This window comes from Adiantum capillus-veneris, chromosome 7 (genome assembly GCF_014529385.1).
Source record: "Adiantum capillus-veneris isolate H3 chromosome 7, ASM1452938v2, whole genome shotgun sequence".
In the NCBI taxonomy this organism is placed as follows: domain Eukaryota; kingdom Viridiplantae; phylum Streptophyta; class Polypodiopsida; order Polypodiales; family Pteridaceae; genus Adiantum; species Adiantum capillus-veneris.
Window position 1 is genome coordinate 128695489 of NC_140937.1, and position 19622 is coordinate 128715110.

Here is a 19622-nt window from a genome sequence, read left to right on the forward strand (position 1 = left end):
AGCTCAGCACACGAGAGCTCACACTCAGCCACTCTAGCCCCTCTCCCCTCTCCCTCTCCCCCCCCCACCCCCCACCCCCCCCCCCCCTCCCTCCCTCTCCCTCCCCCTCCCCCCCCCCTCTCTCTCCTCCCCCCTCTCTCTCTCCTCTCTCCTCTCCCAGCAGACAACATGCCACCAACTCCAATCACTGATCAATCGGTCTCACCCCCCCCCCCCCCCCCCCCCCCCCCCCCACCCCCCCTCTCTCTCTCTCATTCTCGTGGAGAAGGATGGAAGAATTCCAAGTGCCAAGTGAATCATGCTTGCGGTTTCTCGAATCTATGAAAGGGTGATATGTCAATTTCAAATGCGAAGAAGAATTTCAAATTTTTTTGCAAGCACTATTGGGATAAAACAAGGATGTCCGTTCTCACTAATCCAACTCTATGCATCGATCAATTGGAACAAATGGTAACTGATTCTATGCAAGAAGAAGGCATTGAAGAGGTCACTATTTGCAATGTGGTAATCATGCTTTTGTTGTATGCAGATGATGTTCTGCTTCTAGCACACACTTTAGAGGATGCACAAAAGCTTATGGTTGTCCTTGAGAACTTTTGCTTGCATAGTGGGCTGATTGTGATGAATCCAAAACAAAGGTTATGCTTGTGAAAACCAACCAAAAGGAGAAGCCATGCATTGTGTACAACAATGAAACACTTGAATTTGTTGAGAGCTTTAAGTACCTTGGCCTTGAGGTTCAGACTAATCACAAGTGGCATGAATGTGCTATGTGTCGTTTGGAAGCTAGGAAGAGAGCATACAATGCATTTGAGAACATGTGTAATGTGGGAAATGTCAAATGTTGCGTTCTCAAAAAGTACATTTTTGACACATTGGTGACACTGGTTCTTCATTATGGAGTTGAAGTGTGGGGCGAGAGCATCTCAAAATCTACTTGGAAAGAATTTGAGAATGTACAAAAGCATTTTCTTACAAACTTTCTCCAAGTTAAGACACAAACACCATATATGCTCCTACTCTTGAGTCACGATCTCTTCCCATTGAGGTTATGGGCATGGAAAGGGTTGTGGAGTACATGCGTCAAAACCCCTTACATCGACTTCCTACAATTGCATGGGAAGCAAGTAAAAAAGTTCAAAAGATGCATAAAAGCAAGATCTTGAGCACGGGATGGATGCAAGACATAAAGAAGTGTTTGGGAGATGGGATGCATAACACTTGTTGCATGATGCCTCGATAGACTCCCAAGTGAATGAAGCTTTTCTACAACACCAATGCATTACGACTTGGGAAGAATTTGGTGGGTCATGCGTCATACATTACACCACCCATATTGCTTCCAACTACAAAACCATGTTCTTGGCTGAAATAGGAAACCGTACTCACCCTTATATGCTTGAGCCTATTCCCTTGTCACAACGATACGCACTATTGGAACCATTTGGCTTAGATCCCACTCCCTTCGATCCGTTGAGACAGGGCATTGGGGCAATGGAGAAGAGTCAAATCGATTGTGCACATTGTGCTCACTACAAGTTCTAGAGTTTGAGTACCACACACTATTAGAGTGCTCAACTTTTGGTCACATCCGAACTTGCTTCCCTCATATTTTTAGCCATGACTTAGATCTACACACTTTCCTCTCTAAGCAATAGTGTGGGCTCTCCATTTCAACTCTCATCACCAAAAATTTTGGGGGCATTGAGAATCATTCATCAGCCCCCATACATACAATATCACATGTAACTTTGGTCCCATAGGTCATAATTGACCTCCAAGGACGATAAAATCTCTCTCTCTCTCTCTCTCTCTCTCTCTCTCTCTCTCTCTCTCTCTCTCTCTCTCTCAGCACGCGAGTCTCACTCTTGCGAGGGATAATAAGGCATACAACTTTCTGGAGAATGTTTGGTTGCAGCTTCGTGGCTAGCTCAATGATTGTAGTGGCAAGCGCATTTGAATTGCAATGGCGGGCACATTTGAAGACAACTTCAAATCTATTTGGCAGGTTGTGTGTAAGAGCCGAGTCCCGCTATACCTTAGTGGGATTAGTGGTATTTTCTAAAATTTGTAAAGCTATGGTCACACAAAGTGAATTTGATTTTAAGGGTATCAAAGGGACAAACTCCTTAAAACTTGTAAAATCCATAATACTCTCTTTTTTCTTTGTATTATGAGCTTCCCTTCGATACTAACGAATGAGAATTCAAAATGAAAGATACTTTTCCTTCTTTGTAGCTCCACGTTCCTTCTTCCCTACAATTTAGTTAAAATAATTTCCTACCTTTTAGCTACACGATGATCTTTTCTTTAATTTAGGATGAGGCCATTAAGCTTTTTCCTCTCTCCCTGCTTAGTGTGACCAGCTAATTCCAAAGTTAAGACTAAACTCTCTTAATACTTTAGTGGGTAGGGGGACTCGGCTCTAAGTACATAACCATAGAAACTCTCAAAAGCATCAAATGGTCACATTTATATTTATGAAGTGCCAAAGTGCATGCTAACCTTGTTCTGTTAGACAAATATTTTACTTTACTTCCGATTAATTAAGCGGAGTTTCTTAAATTTCGAGCAATGGCGAGCTTCTATTCTTCCAGAGACGCGTCGCCAAGCAGGTTTGTGCTTCCAGGACGACGTAGTCAAAGCGTATAATATTCTGCGTATGATCGCAGTCCCGTGCTTATGCTAACCAGCATCATAGCCTTTTTATTACACTAGCACGCGTCTTCCTTATTGACACGTTTGAGAAGAGCCCTTCACAAAGTAGGTTTTCTGTGGCTGATTTTGCAGGACAATCCAAATTTCTGTTTTTTTGAAAATTTTTCTGTGTTGAAAGATTCAACCACGAAGCTACTGGATGAACCCTTCAGAAAAAGCCTCTTTGCTTAACAAGAAGCTTCATTTGAACTCTCTCTCTTCCATGTTCAGGCTCAAAATGTGCAATTGAGGTTGGATCGATTTTTTAGTCGCAAGAAGTGTGGCAACTTGTATCACAGGGCTAAGCTTCCCATGGATTGCCATTTTCTTTTCCTCCTTTTGGGTTTTGGCCTCTGCCTGCTACCATCACTGGCTTCACAAACACCAGGTTTGGAAGGTCGCCTAACAGCTCATCTGGATGGAGTATTCAAGCATCCAACAAGTGGAAAAAGGCTTTCACTCCAAGCTCGAGAGCTGGAATCAGTCAAAGTACAGGTTTCTTTACATGTGTACACATGTTTTGGAACTGCATACGTGTCTGTCACATTGGATTGTGCAAGGAATTTGAGCTTGTTGTATGTTTCATGCATATAAAATCGACAGTCTACATGTTTTTTTGCAATTCAAAGCGCTTACTGTGAAATTAATTCTTGGCAACATTTGTAGGCTGAAAAAGAGAGGGAGACCAATGAAAATGCGAACCAACAGGATTCAACTGCAGTTACCTCGGAGACGGGAGCATCTTTAGGTGCACAGTTGCCAGCTGGTACTGGTGATGACAATATCTCCAAGGTTGACATGAGGCCTGGTAACGAGGAGGCACGTTCTCCTCTTCCATCTATAGACAAAAAAGACGAGACATCTGAGGCAGGAAATAATACCGATGTTGACAAGCCTGCGCCCAACATGGAAGAGTTTGGTGGTCACCTTGGAGATAATGACACCAATTCAGAAACGAGTTCTAAAAAAGAGAGAAAGGATTGTGGAGGAAGCCATTGCAAAGATCCTAAAACACTGATTAGTGCATGCCTTAGCATTCCTGGAGATGGTAAGTTATTTGTTCACATTACAGTTCAAGCTGCTGAACTAAATTGTAATTGTTCACAGTTTTAAGAGTCCAAGAGGAGGTTGTTGTGTGTGTGTGTGTGTGTGTGTGTGTGTGAGAGAGAGAGAGAGAGAGAGAGAGAGAGAGAGAGAGAGAGAGAGAGAGAGAGAGAGAGAGAGAGAGAGAGAGAGAGAGAGGAACAAGTAGAGCGGATATCCCAGCTAGCTGAACTGCCTATAGACATGCACTTGCATGGCCAACGGGCGTGCACCTATAGGATTGGCATCCCATACCACCCGGCCTCACCTCCTCAAGGTGACTTCACACTCTCCTACCCTTGCGGGCTAACCACTGGCACTCTGCCAGTAGAGGTCTATAATCTACAAATGAGGCATTGGCCTCCTTTCATAAAAATGACTGGCCACACTGGCCGGGTTACACTACGTCCGCTTGGGCACTAGACACCCATTGTGACGGTGTCATAGACTAGATCCCCTCTCCTATGATCGAGAAATAGAGAGAGAGACTCTAACCCTGTGCCCTGCTCCCTACCCTGCTGGGGGCCTCCTCTGTGCGTAACCTGAGTAGGCCCTCTCCCTTCATTTGTCTAGCCTCCCCTTGTTGCCCACGGGCTGCCTATCACCTTGCGTTGCTACCCATCCTAGTTCATGCCCTGCTGTTGCCCCATTTGCCCAACTGCTGTAATTGCGTGCCGCAGCCAGGTGCGACTTGCTCATCAACCCGTCACCCCCATACAACACAAATGCAGCAGCTTTGGAGCTAGCTGGGTTCCTTTAACAATGGAAAAGCTGTTAAGAGGTTTGCACATACGCGTTCCTCTTCATGGACATGGTGTATGTGCGAAGGCAGGTAGGAGTGCTTGCAGAGCCGTCTATGGTGCTTGAAAGTGACGACAACATGTTCCCTCTTTGGTCGGGGCTCCACCATCCTGTCTTTTCTCCTCCTTTGCACCTGGTGGATTGTCTAATAGGGTTCTGTCACAAGACGGGCACCACATGCCAATAGAAAAGAACAAACTGAACAGACTTTTAACACTTCAATAACAACTGAACTGAAAGAGAGAGAGAGAGAGAGCGCACACGACATGGAGTGATGGAATTCCACCCCAGAGAGCATTGGCCCCAAACCTTGGCGCCCTTTTCGGTATTTCTTTATATTGCATCAACACAGTACAAGCCGATACTCCATACTCTACACCTTCTCCCAGAAGAGTGCCAGAGAATGATCCCTAGCCTCATATTTAAAGGCCCTTGGTCATTAAAAGCAGTTTACATGAAAAGCTTTAAACTCAAAAGCAACTCGTCCAAAAAGTTACAAAAACTGCCAGCGTGATTTACGGAAATCCGTACGACTGCCACGTCAACAGCCAGTGCAAAATGTGGAAATCCGTATAGTTCTGCAACGTCAGCAGGCCATCGTAAAATCCGGAATTTCGTACAAGATGCCACGTCAGCAGTTTTCCACTTCTTCTTCTTCTACTGCTTCTGCTTCTTAGGGTTTAGGCCCCTTGGCCTGGATCTGAAGGTTGGCTCCATTCTTTAGTGATTTGACACGTCAGCAGTTTGTGACAGTTTCAGTACCTGGTTCAGCTTCACGTACAATCTTGCAGTTTTGCGGAGATGGACTTGATGAGGGGTGTGTTAGAATAGGCAACGGAAGTTGCAATGAAGACATGGACTGACCTCCAAACTAATGGACACCTCGCTTGATTCCAAACAAATCCTCTGACAATGCAATGTTGCATAAGTATGCAAGTCAAGTGTGGAGAAGAGAGATCATTGAGGTAGAAAGAGACAGGACATCAAAGAATGAGAGTGACAGGGAAAGAGAGAGAGAGAGAGAGACTCTCCATGCTGATGATACAAAGCTTTGCATATACAAGTGATCAGGAGTGGCATGGCACACAACTGATAGTGCTACTACCATCTGCATGGCACACAACTGCTAGTTCCACCATCTGCTCCTGGACATGAGACCACTAACTTAGCCTCTGGGGTACCAACTCTAACATGCTCTGAGAGCATAGATATGGCGCATCTCTACCTTGTTACAGGCTTGGACACTCCAAGCTAGAAATCAATAGCAACACACTAAATCATTGAACTTGGGGGGGGGGGGGGGGGGGGGGAGAGAGAGAGAGAGAGAGAGAGAGAGAGAGAGAGAGAGTCGACACAACACGTCGCAGTCTGGGAGTTCCGAACCAAGATGCGCGGGCCACAAAGATTGGCACCCCTTGTGGTATTTCTTTATTACTACTCGCAAAGTACAACTCCCGAGGGTCCAACTCTCTGAGACTTTGCGTCCAGGTGCTCCTTGAGGAGTGGCCCTCTGTGCACTTATAAACGTACAAGGGATGTCGCAGACTGATGACGTGTCAAGCCACTGCAGACCCGGTGGGTTAGGGCTTTCGGAGCCTAACCCTAGCCAACCTGCAAATCCCAGCCGAGGGGTCTAAACCCTAAGAGAAGAAACAACAGAAGAAGTAGAAGTAGCAAAAGGAGTCTTACCAACTTACAGATCCTTGCCGATTGGGGTAATTTTTAAAGAAGTTCCTACCAACTTATGGGACCTTGTCCGATGTGGCCCAAGTGAAAAGAACACATTTAAATAAAGCAGCAGCTCGCACCCCTTCACACGAAGGGCACAGACAGGTAGTACCCCCTCGCACGCGCACCTTTTCATGAGAAAGGGCAGCCAGCCACCTCTCTTGCTGAGTGCTCGCACCCTTCTTCCTTCGCTGGCTCCAAAGAAGAAGCGCTGGGCTCGAACGCTGCATCTCTTCATTGGTGCCCCTTCGTTAATGCTTGCGCTGGCTGTTTTCTACGCTGCAGATGTCTCTTCGCTGGATTATTTTACGTCATCAACCAGCAGCATTAATTTATTGAAACATTAAGCCCACCGTTATATGCTCAAGTGGCCCGCCAAACTTGACCGGCCTGCCTCAAAATAACATAAAACCACCTTATGGATTAATAACCAGCAGCATACAAGAATTAAAAGGAAAAAACAACCCCCAGCGATGTCAAAATCTCACGCGCCCATCTATCCTTTTCCTTTAGCGTTGGCTCGCCCATCTATCCTTTTCCTTTAGCGTTGGCTCAATGGGCTCCTTTTGCGTGCAAATGACGAATTCTGGGTGCCCATTCCTTATTTTTCATACATAGACGAGATCCGGACAGTGTTCTCCCGGAAAACCTCCCTTGCACTCGAAGTGATAAGTATTCCGGATTCTCGAACTTCAGAGCCGGAACCCGTTTCCGAACATAGTTTTCGCTCTTGAAGTACTCGTCCTAGAACCTGGTCCTGCACCTATTCGAGATCCCTTTGAGGCGTAACCATGCCGAATTCTTAGGACGGAGAAGGTCAATCTGACGACGCCCTTACTCTTATCAAGGAGCAGATGGCCACACTTTCCACAAGCCTCGCATCACTTCACACTCGCTTGGAGTAGATGCAGACGCAAAACACTTCTCAGAGTCGTCCTACGACTTCTTGGACGACTAATGTTGCTTCTTCCACACCTTCTTTCGAAGCTTCAGTGGACGAACAAAACGAAGCAGATGCAACTTATGAGGTAGACAATCGTAAACTTCAATTGCTTCATAAATTTTCTTATGCTGCACATAAGAAGAAGCTTGATGTTAAACTGCCCGAGCCCTATAATGGTCGCCGCCACAAGCGCGTGCTGGACCAATGGCTATTCACAATGGAGGTTTACTTGTCCAACATGGACTTAGTAGAGAGTAAAAAAGTTACACTTGCTAGTTCTCTCCTCGAGGAAACATTTCTTTGGTGGCAACGACAGGTTGCTGATGGTAAACACACACCTTCTTGGGACAACTTCCGGCGTGCTATTCGCAAGGCGTTCGAATGTGCCAATGCGGATTTTCATGCCCGGTCCTCTCTTCGTCGCCTGAGCAAGACAAGTTCCTTGGCCGCGTACATCACAGAGTTTCAAAGATTAACTCTAGAGATAGACAATCTCAGCCCCTCTCTACAGTTTCATTGACGGGCTTGAACCAACCCTGAAGGACGATGTGCACAAATACAACCCTACCACCTTGGATGCTGCAATTGCCTATGTGGAGCGTCTTGGCGATAATTGGAGCCCGACACGGAATTTTTTCCCTCGTGATTGATCTTCAAATAGCGCTCGCTTTTCGCAGCGTGATCGCAGAGAAAGCTATAGCCAAAGTCAACAACAACAATCTCAATTCAGACAGCAAACAACGGAGCCTTATTCAACTTCAAGGTTCTATTCTCAAGATCGACAATCTCAAAGCAGATCTTCTTCAAATGCTCCACTTGATCGTGGTAAAGGACGTGATTTTTCTCAAGATCGGCGTTCTAATCTTCAGCAAGGCTCTTTGTCAAATGTTTCTTCGACTTCAAGGAAGGATGGATTATGTTCAATTTGTGGTGGTGACCATAGATGGTATCCAGGAGCCAAGCTCAGCAGGCAACTTCTCAGCAAGACCAAGCCTTGGTGGTTTCCCTCCAAGCAAAGATCCCCATCTTTGGCGTTTTCCAACAAGCACCATTGCCTAGCGTTTTCAGCATCTGCACTATCGCCAGCCATCCTTAGCATTGGTGTTTTTGCATCAGATCCTCCCACAGCATCCCACAGGAGCTAGCATTTTTGGTTACCATCAGCCTAGCGTTTTTGACAGAAGCTTTCCCTAGCGTTTTGGATCCCAGCATATGCAGCAATGCAGCGATTTTCAGCATCAGAAGACCATCAAGATCAGCCCTAAGAAGTAGCAGATTCGGCCCAAAAAAACGATCAGTTTTCAGCCTTTAGGAACCTCAAATTTCAGCCCTAAACCTGCATATTTTCAGCGTCAAAGACCCACCGAAAATAGCCCCCAAATCAGAGTTTTGGACTAGTCGCAGATTTCAGCCCATAGCGTTTTTGGACAACAGTAGAAAGATTGCAGATTTCAGCCCTAGTGTCGGCCTCGTCATCCTCGTCGTCGTCGACATAGCCTAGACTTGCATCAGTCACATGCATTCCATTTGTACCAGATTGTGCAATCATAAGTAGACCACTCTTGCCGACGAGAGTGGGGCCTTCGGAGGAGGGTTTTACGTCTCTGGTGTCGTATCTCTCTTCTCTCTCTATCTCTCAGTCTCATACACTTGCACGCACAGTGTCCATTCACTTTGTTTGTGATCATAGCATTATCTCATTAAGAACGGAAGGCTCTACCTCCCATAAGAACAAAAGGAACCCTTGAGCACAGTTCGGAGCACTCATCTTGAGCAAAGGGCAAACATTCATTCCGCTGCACCTAACATTGGTATCAGAGCTTTGGCAGTGTTCTGTATCACTCAAGGAAATAACCACAAGAATCACAAGAATTTTTTTGCTTGTTGAGATCGCACGAACCCAAGTTCGCTTAGGCGTGTCGATTCCTAATCGTGTTTTTGAAGAGTGATAGGAATCCGAGGAAAGAAGGGCTTGTCCAGCCTCCCCTTGTGCCTCTTTTCACTCATTGAGAGCGGACCGTGCACTTAACGGCCGGCCAATCGACGTGAGGTGGGAAAAAGCAACCTTGGTGTGGGCGTAAGTCCGCCAAGGGGTGCGCTCGTAGAAAGGAGTAGAACTCGGGTGAAGAGAAGATCCTTCTCAAACGCGGTTTGCAAGTGAAAGAAAACCTCAAGTACCTCAAGAACTCAAGAACCAAGACCCCCAAGAACCGAAGTTCCTCGTGAACTTAAGAACCCAAGACCACAAGAACCCACAAGAACCAAAGACTTCAGTGGATGGTCATCACTCGAAGCGGAATGGATATTGGAGGTGATGAGCATGAGAGAAGCGACGAAGAATTTTCCCCACCAGGAGGTTTTTCTGACCCTCCCCCTTCCCCATCTACGTCAAGGATTGCGCTAACTCCTATGGAGGAGTTGGACGAAGAAAGAGAAGCAAAAAGAAAGGCCTAGGAAGAAGAAATGGCAGCCATAGATCGTGACTACGAAGAAGACATGGCAGCCATTGAGCGTAAGTACAACTTGGAAGAAAAAGAAAGTCAAGCAAGATTTGATCGCGAGACCAAAGCAAGAATGCAAGAGATGTTGCGACTCTTTTCTCAAGTTCAGACACAAATGCAAGAGATTCGGGAAAAGGAGACTCTCTCAGTCTCTTCTTCTCCAAAGCATGACACACAAGATTTGCATGATTGTGAGAAGCATGATGATTTGAATGATACTGATAAGCATGATGATTTGATGATAATGACAAGCACGATGATTTGCATGATCAAGGTGTGATTTCTCACAAGCACAATGATTTGCATGATCAAGATGTGATTTCTCACAAGCATGATGAGTTGCATGAAGATGATGTGATTGTTCACAAGGATGATGAGTTAGTTGATGCTTTTTCTAGCGTAGCTAACCCCGTTGTAGATTCGATCCATCACGAAGAACCGATCTTGACTTTCGAGTCGAGGTCCAAAGAACCCCCACAGGACGATTTGATCATTCAGGAAGAACCGATCGTGGCTCTCGAGCCTAGGTCCAAAGAAACCCTCACAGTAAGTATTATGTGTTCGCATGATTGATACGCACGCATTGTTCGAGTGTTTCATTCGTGATCGTTTTGTGTATTTTAGTCAGCGTCTTTATGTGATCCCTTTTACTAGGCATGACATATTGTACGTTGAGCACGTTTCACTCATGAATGAGCACGAATGTATGCGGATTGTTCATGAAAAGCTGAAAAGTATGCATTCAAGGAAGTCACATTCCATGTCTCTTCCTTGGCACGATACAGTTGTAGAAAGAGCACATGAAAGTATGAGCACCAAGCATGGGCATTTCCGTTGTGAATTGCCAAAGTTGATTGATTTAGATCAGAAAGACAAGATTCGATCTCATTGTTTGCGTGTGTGTGGTGAACGGTTTGGCACTCCGTCTCTTTGTTCATCTACATTGCATGCACAGTCTTTGAGGAAGACAAGATTTTTTCCACTTTACATGGAATAGGTATGTTCATGTTTTTGTGTTGGAAGTGGTTTCAAGAATTTGCAGCCATGGAGATTCTTGCAGAAGGAAGAAGCATGACTATAGACAAAGTTGCAGCATTGAAGGAGCCATAGAAGACTTTGTGTCGCTTTCGGCACGGCTCAAAGAAGCAAGCGTTGCAGACCTTTATGAAGTTCAAGTACCGCACGACCCACACATCAGAGTGGGCCGGCGAAGAGTCCCTTCCAGGATTCCGGATGCTATTGGCGATCTCCCTCGACGCCATACAGTTTGGTACCAGTACCTCACTTTGAAAAGGAGGGGATGTCACGTGACACATCCAACCCTATGTGTCCGTGGACAAGATACAGCATGACCAGGGTTCAGTTCAGTCAAGTCAGTCTAGAATAGGAAGTGATCTGGCACTTTTGTGAGTCTATTCGTAGACCGTGCATGCCCAGTCACTTAGTATAGATGCATATCCTCTGGTTGCACACAGCATGATCATCATTATTCCCACCAGAATCCATCAGATTCCATCAAGGGAATTTTCCAGTGCATTTAGCCTATTTTACCTATTTTTGAATTTTTCACTTATTATTTATAAGTGACTTTTGTTGGAAAGTAGGTAGGGCAAATTGAGTAAGTTTGTATATAAGCAAACCTAGACTAGCACTAAATGGCAGAAGAGGCAACAGGAGCCAAGCTCAGCAGACAACTTCTCAGCAAGACCAAGCCGTGGTGGTTTCCCTCCAAGCAAAGATCTCCATGTGTGGCGTTTTCCAACAAGCCATTGCCTAGCGTTTTCAGCATCTGCACTATCGCCAGCCATCCTCAGCATTGGCGTTTTTGCATTAGATCCTCCCGCAACATCCCACAGGAGCTAGCGTTTTTGGTTACCATCAGCCTAGCGTTTTTGACAGAAGCTTTCCCTAGCGTTTTGGATCCCAGCATATGCAGCAATGCAGCGATTTTCAGCATCAGAAGACCATCAAGATCAGCCCTAAGGGGTAGCAGATTCGGCCAGGAAAAACGATCAGTTTTCAGCCCTAAACTTGCAGATTTTCAGCGTCAAAGACCCACCGAAAACAGCCCCCAAATCAGCGTTTGGACTAGTCGCAGATTTCAGCCCATAGCGTTTTTGGACAACAGTAGAAAGATTGCAGATTTCAGCCCTAGTGTCGGCCTCGTCATCCTCGTTGTCGTCGACATAGCCTAGACTTGCATCAGTCACATGCATTCCATTTGTACCAGATTGTGCAATCATAAGTAGACCACTCTTGCCGACGAGAGTGGGGCCTTCGGAGGAGGGTTTTACGTCGTCTCTGGAGTCGTATCTCTCTTCTCTCTCTCTCTCTCTCTCTCTCTCTTTCTCTCAGTCTCATACACTTGCACGCACAGTGTCCATTCACTTTGTTTGTGATCATAGCATTCTCTCATTAAGAACGGAAGGCTCTACCTCCCATAAGAACAAAAGGAACCCTTGAGCACAGTTCGGAGCACTCATCTTGAGAAAAGCGCAGACATTCATTCCGCTGCACCCAACACTTTTACTTACGGAAGGGAGAGCCTTCCGTTCCTTAGAGAGAGAGAGTGCAATGACCACAAACAAAGTGAATGCTACTCTGAATGGAAGTGCTGAGACTGAGAGAAAGAGAGAGAAGAATACGACACCAGACGGCTCTCAAACCCTCCTCCAAGGGCCCCCCTCTCTATGGCGAGAGAGGTCTATGCTATAGATTGCACACATCTGGTACAATGGTCTAGATGCAATGGACTTGCCGATGATGTCGACGACAATGATGACGACGACGACGAGGACTGGCTGAAACCTGAAAAACGCTAGGGCTGAAATGCTGAAATCTGCAAACGCTAACTTCCTGCTGAATACTGACATTGTGTTGACGAGGATGGCGATGACGACGACTTGACGACGATGAGCTAAAAATGCAGATGCTGAAATCTAACAGCGGTTGAAACTGTAAACGCTGACTAACTCGACGGTATGACGAGGACGGGTAGGTGAGGTTTGCGAGGCTAGGGGCGGGATCTCCAAAGGTTGAATGCTGAAATATGAAAACACTAATAGTCTTGGCTGAGCTGGCACCGGAAACTGCAAAACGCTAGGCTTGATCTGCTATTGAAAAACACCAGGCTGATCTGCTGTTGATGGAAACGCTAGAGAGGTTTTGCTGCTGGGGAGAAAAACGCTTGGCTGATCTGCAACTGAAAACGCTAGAGGATCTGGCAGAATCCAAGAATGCTGGTTGTCTTGCTAGCTGAAAACGCAAGGTCTTCTGCCGTCTTGCTGAGGAGAGAACACTGCAAGCCTGAGCTCTTACTGTCTCTTCTGCTCCTACTGAGTGACCAGTGGGTTTCTTTTATCATTCCTTGGCAATTTGCCCTACTTACATTTCCAATAGAAGTCACTTATTAATATATAAGTGAAAATTGGCAAAAATGGTTCTATGCTCTGGAAAATGCTTATGATGGATACGGAATGTCATGTAATGATCCTGCTATGTGGGGCAATCAGAGGATATGCAACTACTCTTAAGTTCCTGGACATGCACGGCCTGCGCACAGGCTCACAAAGGTGCCAGAACACTTCCTAGGCTAGTGTTCCTAGGCTGACCTGAATTCTAGACCTGAGATAGCTTGTCCACATGCACATAGGGTTAGATGTGCACGTGACAGTATCAATCTCCAAAGAGACCAAATCCGTCTAATCTGAAAAGAAATTCCAATGCGAAAACATCATCGAATGCTGAACAATCAGCTTCTGCTCAAGATAAAGGAAAATCAGTGGTCAATACAATTCTTGTCTCGACGGGTATTACTATTCTTATCAAGCATGCTCAATGTAATTCTTCAGTTTTGGAGCCTCTCTCAAAGCAAGTTCTAAGCCTTCTTGGAACTCTCAATGGTCGCTCCATCAATATTTTGGTGGACAGTGGATGCTCGAATAATTTTGTCAGCACTCAGATAGTTCGACAGCTTGGCTTGCCAACTCAGAAGACATCTCACTTATATGATGTGGAATTAGAAGATGGATCAATTTTAACTTGTGATGAGACATTTTGACAGTTGTAGTTCGATATTCAAAACTGTGTAAATCAATTGGATTTCGAGGTCATGCCTTTATCTTTCTACAACATGATTCTTGGCTAGCATTGGTTATTTCAGTATGATCCAGCTAGTAGCTTTTGAGGACATACTATCAATTTGTTCAAAGATGGATGTGAACTGATTTTACACGGGCTTTATCATGCAAAACGAGTGGTTGGACCATCCACAGGTTTACAAGTGTACATACCAGGAAATGTGTTTGGGGCAATGCAACCAGGTGCGGTTAACCCTATGTACGTCAACATTGTTGTTCAACCAGGTTTTCAGGGTGCTTATGGCAACTTTGGGATGCCTGGAACTCATTTTGGCATGGCTGGTTTTTCACAGCAAAATGCTTAGAGTGCGAATAACCTTGGAAAAACAGGTGATATGGATGCTGGAATGCTTAATTGAGAAGTACCACTTCTTAAAGCACATGTTGATGATAATCTGGTTACTACAAGCCAGCCGAAGGAATACAAGGAAGGCGGGGCAGCCGTGAAGTTTGACACTTTTAATGGCATACAGGATAAAATGAAGGCCTTGACCTTCATACAACAGTTCGATGCGGCATATGAAGGTGGAAACTTCACAGAATCTTCCAAGATACGCAAGGCTGCCACTTTTTGAAGGGTGATGTGTTGAGATGGTGGACCACATTGTTAAATCAGGGCCAAGCACCTACAACATGGGTTCAATTTAAACAGATATTTGCTCCTGAGTGGCTCACAAACACTTTCGAGGTGGATGTGATCACGGCATGGTATGATTTGAATGCGTCAAATTGTGCAAATCTGGAAGAGTACAATCAGAAATTTTGGGATGCCTTGTTACCCATAAGCTCTTACAGGTTTGTACCATTGACAGAACAGATTGAAAGGTACTGTTATGGATTGCCAAAGGAAATCAGGGACTACTGTACGAAGACCAATGTCATCAACATTATGCAGTTGATTGAGAATGCGACAGTGGCCAATAATTTGTTGCAGGGCAAATTCAGTGGATTTAAAGGCAGCAACAAGGAGTCCCAAGGCAAGCAATTTTCAGCCAAGGGCAATGTCACAACAACTCTCACTGTACCACCTTTCAAGAAGAAGCCTTTTGGAGGACAGAGGCAGTTTAAACCTTCTTTTGGGCAAAGCCAAGGGAAGAAAATGCATTTTCCTGGCAAGACATTTCAGCAGAGGAAAGCTCTAAGAGAGGCCAAGAAATGCTACATTTGTGAAGAGAAGGGACATTTTGCTTATGAATGCCCATAGAGAAAGTCACAGGATAAGGATGACAAGTCAGACAATAAAGGGAAGAAGCCAAAGACTTGTCCCAGATTTGGTTGGTGATCAACCAAACATAGATGCCACGGAATTGTGCAGAGCCTGGGGCAAAGTTAGAGACCAGACAATGCTGGTTTTCTTTGATCCAGGAGCCCGTGCAAATTTTATATCACCATAATTGGCATCAAAGTTGGGCATTTGTGCAGACGAGATGGGTATGACAGGTGAGGCAGGTTTGGCATGCCCAGGTCATTCAGAGCCTGTTACTCCCATTTTGGGGAAGCTCCGTCTGCACATTCAGAGTTATGTGGATGCGGAAGAATTCCATATCATGCCACTTGAGGGCTGTGACGTGTTATTGGGTATCCCATGGTGTTACAAGTTGCATGCTATGGTGGATACTTACAACAAAAAAATTACCCTTGTACATAGAGGAAAGACTCATGTCCTTGATGGAAAGCTTAAAGGCGAGTCTGTTCCAGTTGTTTTTGCTTTCGCTATTTCATCTGTAGTAAAGAATCATCTTTCTGCGTACTTGATCTTTGCAAAAGAAGTACCGGAAGTTGTATCTAATTTCTCTACTTTAGATAAAGATAGGTCAACTTTTTTGAGTGGTTTTGGTGATTGTTTTTCGGACTCTTTGCGAGGGGAGTTACCTTCTGAGAGACCTGAGGATCATGCCATAGATCTTGTGCCAGGTTCTAGTCCACCGAACAGACCACCATACAAGGTTAGTGCAGCCCAGCAGAAAGAGATTATGAGTTAGGTCAACGAGCTTTTAGAGAAGGGGCTGATTCAGCCCAGTTCATCCCCTTTTTGTTCACCTGTACTCTTGGTGCAAAAGAAGGATGGTGTCACAAAGTGATGACGTGGCGGATAGCAGAAACCCTAATTTCTGCCAAAAACCCTAAAATTCCTGCAAACCCTAATTTTTACCGAAAACCCTAATTTCCGAAAATCGCGGAGGCTTTTTAATTTTTAATTTTTTTTGAAATGATGAGCGACGCGAATTTTGCTTTTTTTTATTAAAAAAAAAGAGAAAAGACTCTCTAAGAGAGAGAGAGAGAACTGATGCTTTTTATTTTAAAAGCTTTTGGGGCTCTGCTTTTGGGCATCCCTTGTATCTTTAAATAAGTGGTGAGGGCTTCACTTCTCAGAGCATCTGGACGCAGAGTCTGAGAGTGAAACCCTAATCGCTCTCTTGTACTTTGATGATTGATTAATATAAAAAGAAATACCGAAAGGGGTGCCAGTCTTTGGGGCCAATATCTCTAGGCACGGAACTCCGTCGGGCCAGTGCAAATCTATTGTGATCTGTGAATTGTTTTGAAGTGGTTATTTGGTGCTGTCGCGATTGATTCTTTACTTGGAGTGTCCAAGTCTGTTACAGTGGTATCAAAGGACGGTCGATTTCTCTTCTACGGGAAATCCGATGCCCGATTTTTTTTTTCTGCGGCACCTATGACTTCACGCAATGATCAGTCGACTCCCTTTGCATCTGGAGATGCGGGCAGGGATCACAACGAAGATTCCGGCAGAGAGTATGGCCCGCCTTGGCCTACTTAGGCGGAGTGGCGAGAGATGGAGCGTCGCCAGTTGATCGGCGATGCAACAAAGATGATGCTCAATTTTGCCAAGGACCCGAAGATGGCAAAATATATGAACCAGACCTCTTTGGAAGAGGTACAGATGGAGTGGCAGAGAACCATAACACCACTCCCGAAACCTGCTCTCAAGAAACCTTCTGCCTCCAAGAAAATATACGGAGAAGGAACTGGAGAACGTGGTTGATGCACGGATTGCTCAGCTTTTTGACGCGCAAAAGAAAGCCAAAAAGCACGGCAAAAAGCAGAAGAAAAGCACTGACTTTCCAGGTTATTTGGGTCGTCAGTCGACTTTTGACAAGGCAAAGAAACAGAAGAAGCGTGTTCGATTTGAAGGAGTACCTAGTTCTTCTTCTTCTTCTTCTTCTGATAGTTCTTCTAGCTCCTCGGATTCGAGCGAAGAAGACAGAAAAGGTAAAAAGCGAAGCAAGAAACAAAGCTTCGGAAAGGGCAAGAAATAGGCAAAGAAGGCTACATCTCGCCCAGAGACTGACAGTTCTACTGAGGACTCGTTTACAGACAGCTCAGATTCCGATGACGGAAAGTTTTATGCGAACAAGAAGAATTTTGACAAAGCCAACCAGTATGACTTTCTCGAAGATAAAGCAAGAAAGTCCGAGAGTTTAAGGTGGCCACTCGATCAAGTTTGATACTTTTCAGGATACTTAGATGCTTCGAAGGCTTTGTCTTTTTACAACAGTTTGACATCGCTTTTGCGGGAGGACGCTATTTAGAGCACTCAAAGATTCGGAGAGCTACCTCTTACCTTAAGGGGAATGCTCGTACTTGGTGGTCCACGCTTCTTTTAAACAAGACTGCGCCAGTTAAAAGACTGAAATTTAAAAAGCTTTTTATTTCTTCTTGGTTGACGCAAGAATATGAACGAGATATACGAGCTGCTTGGAACCATCTTCGGATGACCAAGAAAGATACAATCAATGCTTATTGTGAAAGATTCTGGAGCTCTTTTCTACCCGCCTCTTCATTCAAGAAGATCTCGTTCAGAGAACAGATTGAGCGGTTTACCTTGGGTCTACCTACAGAGATCCGAGATCACTGCGTGGAAAAGAAGTCAGCTTCTATTAAGGAGTTGATGAGTCATGCGAAGCAAGGCTTTGCTATTCACTCTGGCAGTCTGACCTACCCCACAGATAAGGCCATGACACAACGAACCGAACAGACTTCTGGGAATGAAAGTAGAAAGAAAAAGAGAAACCCAGAGAAAAAGGATGCACGACCCAAGCTTACTCTTGAGGAGAGAGCTCGCTTCATCAGAGAGGGGAAGTGCCTTGGATGCGGGGAACACGGACATATCTCCGCGAAGTGCACTAATAAGGCACAGAAAGAACAGAATGATTAAGACGACGATAGGTCTGAGAGTTTGAGAGCAGCTGAGGAATGTGGCAGAAAAGGCAGATAGAAAAGCAGAACTGGTACCACATGGCGTGGGACCTGCACCGAATCTAATGAATGAAAGTACAAACTTTTCCGCTTTTGGGGCAAAGTGAAGGATCAGGAAGCTCTTTTGAAGGAGCCAAGGCCAACTTCTTTTCACTTGGAATTGGCGGCTCGATTTGGAATTACGCCCGACAGACGGATGCCATAGGCGGAGGTAGTTCGACTGGCACCCGGATGGGATGTTGCCATTACATCGAGCATTGGCAAACTTCGTTTGCAATGATAGGGGTGTTCAGGGCACGCGAGTGACGTTCTACTCAGGATCCCTTGGTACCACAAGAACTACGCCGTGGTTGACTACCGGGCCGAGAAAGCGACTTTGATAAATGAAGGGCTTAGAGATTGTACTTGATGAACTTCAGTTTCTTACTCCTTCTTTTGGGAGAGAACTGAACGTTGGACAAAGGTTGAATATGTTTTGACCTGATCAAAAGAACGCCAAGATTTTTCTCCACACTCATGCAGATTGCTTTTCAGAGGGCCTGAAGATCAGGCCATTGATCTGATACCTGGAAGCAAGCCACCGAATCGGCCACCTTACCGTGTGAGCCGAGTACAGAATGAAAAGATTATGAACCGAGTGAAAGACCTCTTGGAAAAGGGTCTTGTCCAGCCTAGTACTTCACCGTATTGCTCTCCAATGTTGTTGGTTTTTGAAGAAAGACGGATCTTGGAGAATGTGCATCGATTATAGCACTCTCAACGAAATCACCATCAAGAACAGATTTCCGATTTCTAGGATCGATGATATACTCGACAAGTTACAGGGATCCTCGTGCTTTAGCAGGATTGACTTAAAGAGTGGATATCATCAGATCAGGATAGCGCCAGGAGATGTCTACAAGACAACTTTTCGGACGACTTTTGGGTTATTTGAGTTTTTGGTGATGCCTTTTGGCTTAACCAATGCTCCTGCGACATTTAACAGGATGATGGACTGGATTTTTCGAGAGTACAGGCTATTTGTTGGCACTTTCTTTGACGACATCATTGTTTTCTCCAAGAATGAGGCAGAACACAGAGATCATCTGCTTCAAGTCTTTCAGGCATTACGAGATCACACGTTAGTGATTAATGCAAAGAAAAGTGAATTTTTCCTACCAGAGATGCACTTTTTGGGACACATTGTGTCAGCAGTAGGAGTGCAAATGGACCCGACCAAGATAGAGACTATCCGTGGTTGGCCCGATTTGAGGAATGTCCATGAAGTTAGAAGCTTCTTGGGATTGTGTTCGTACTACAGGCGGTTCATACGAAAGTTTGCAGAGGTTGCTTCCCCTATGTATACCTTGACACAGAAAGGAGTACCTTTCTCGTGGGGACCCACAAAGGTGATTGCCTTTCGGACCTATTTTGACTTTGCCGGACTTGTAGAAGTCATTTGAAGTATATTGTGATGCTTGTGGTTGTAGTCTGGGTGCGGTCTTGATGCAAGAAGGCCATGTCATAGCT

At 45.2% G+C, this 19622-nt stretch overlaps 1 protein-coding gene across 2 annotated transcripts in view; it reads left to right on the forward strand.

The window, feature by feature from the left end:
• Positions 1 to 2460: 2460 nt before the first annotated feature.
• The window catches only part of LOC147454606 (uncharacterized), a 97296-nt gene continuing 80134 nt past the window's right edge, over positions 2461 to 19622 (forward strand). The window contains exons 1-4 of one of the 2 annotated variants that reach the window (XM_086516500.1): positions 2560 to 2615; positions 2791 to 2826; positions 2997 to 3192; positions 3364 to 3745. In XM_086516500.1, coding sequence (XP_086372626.1) covers positions 2575 to 2615; positions 2791 to 2826; positions 2997 to 3192; positions 3364 to 3745 — 655 coding nt within the window. In that variant the 5' untranslated portion in view covers positions 2560 to 2574. Of the gene's footprint in view, positions 2616 to 2790; positions 3193 to 3363; positions 3746 to 19622 lie in introns of both variants that reach the window. The other variant, XM_086516499.1, reaches the window with a different exon arrangement.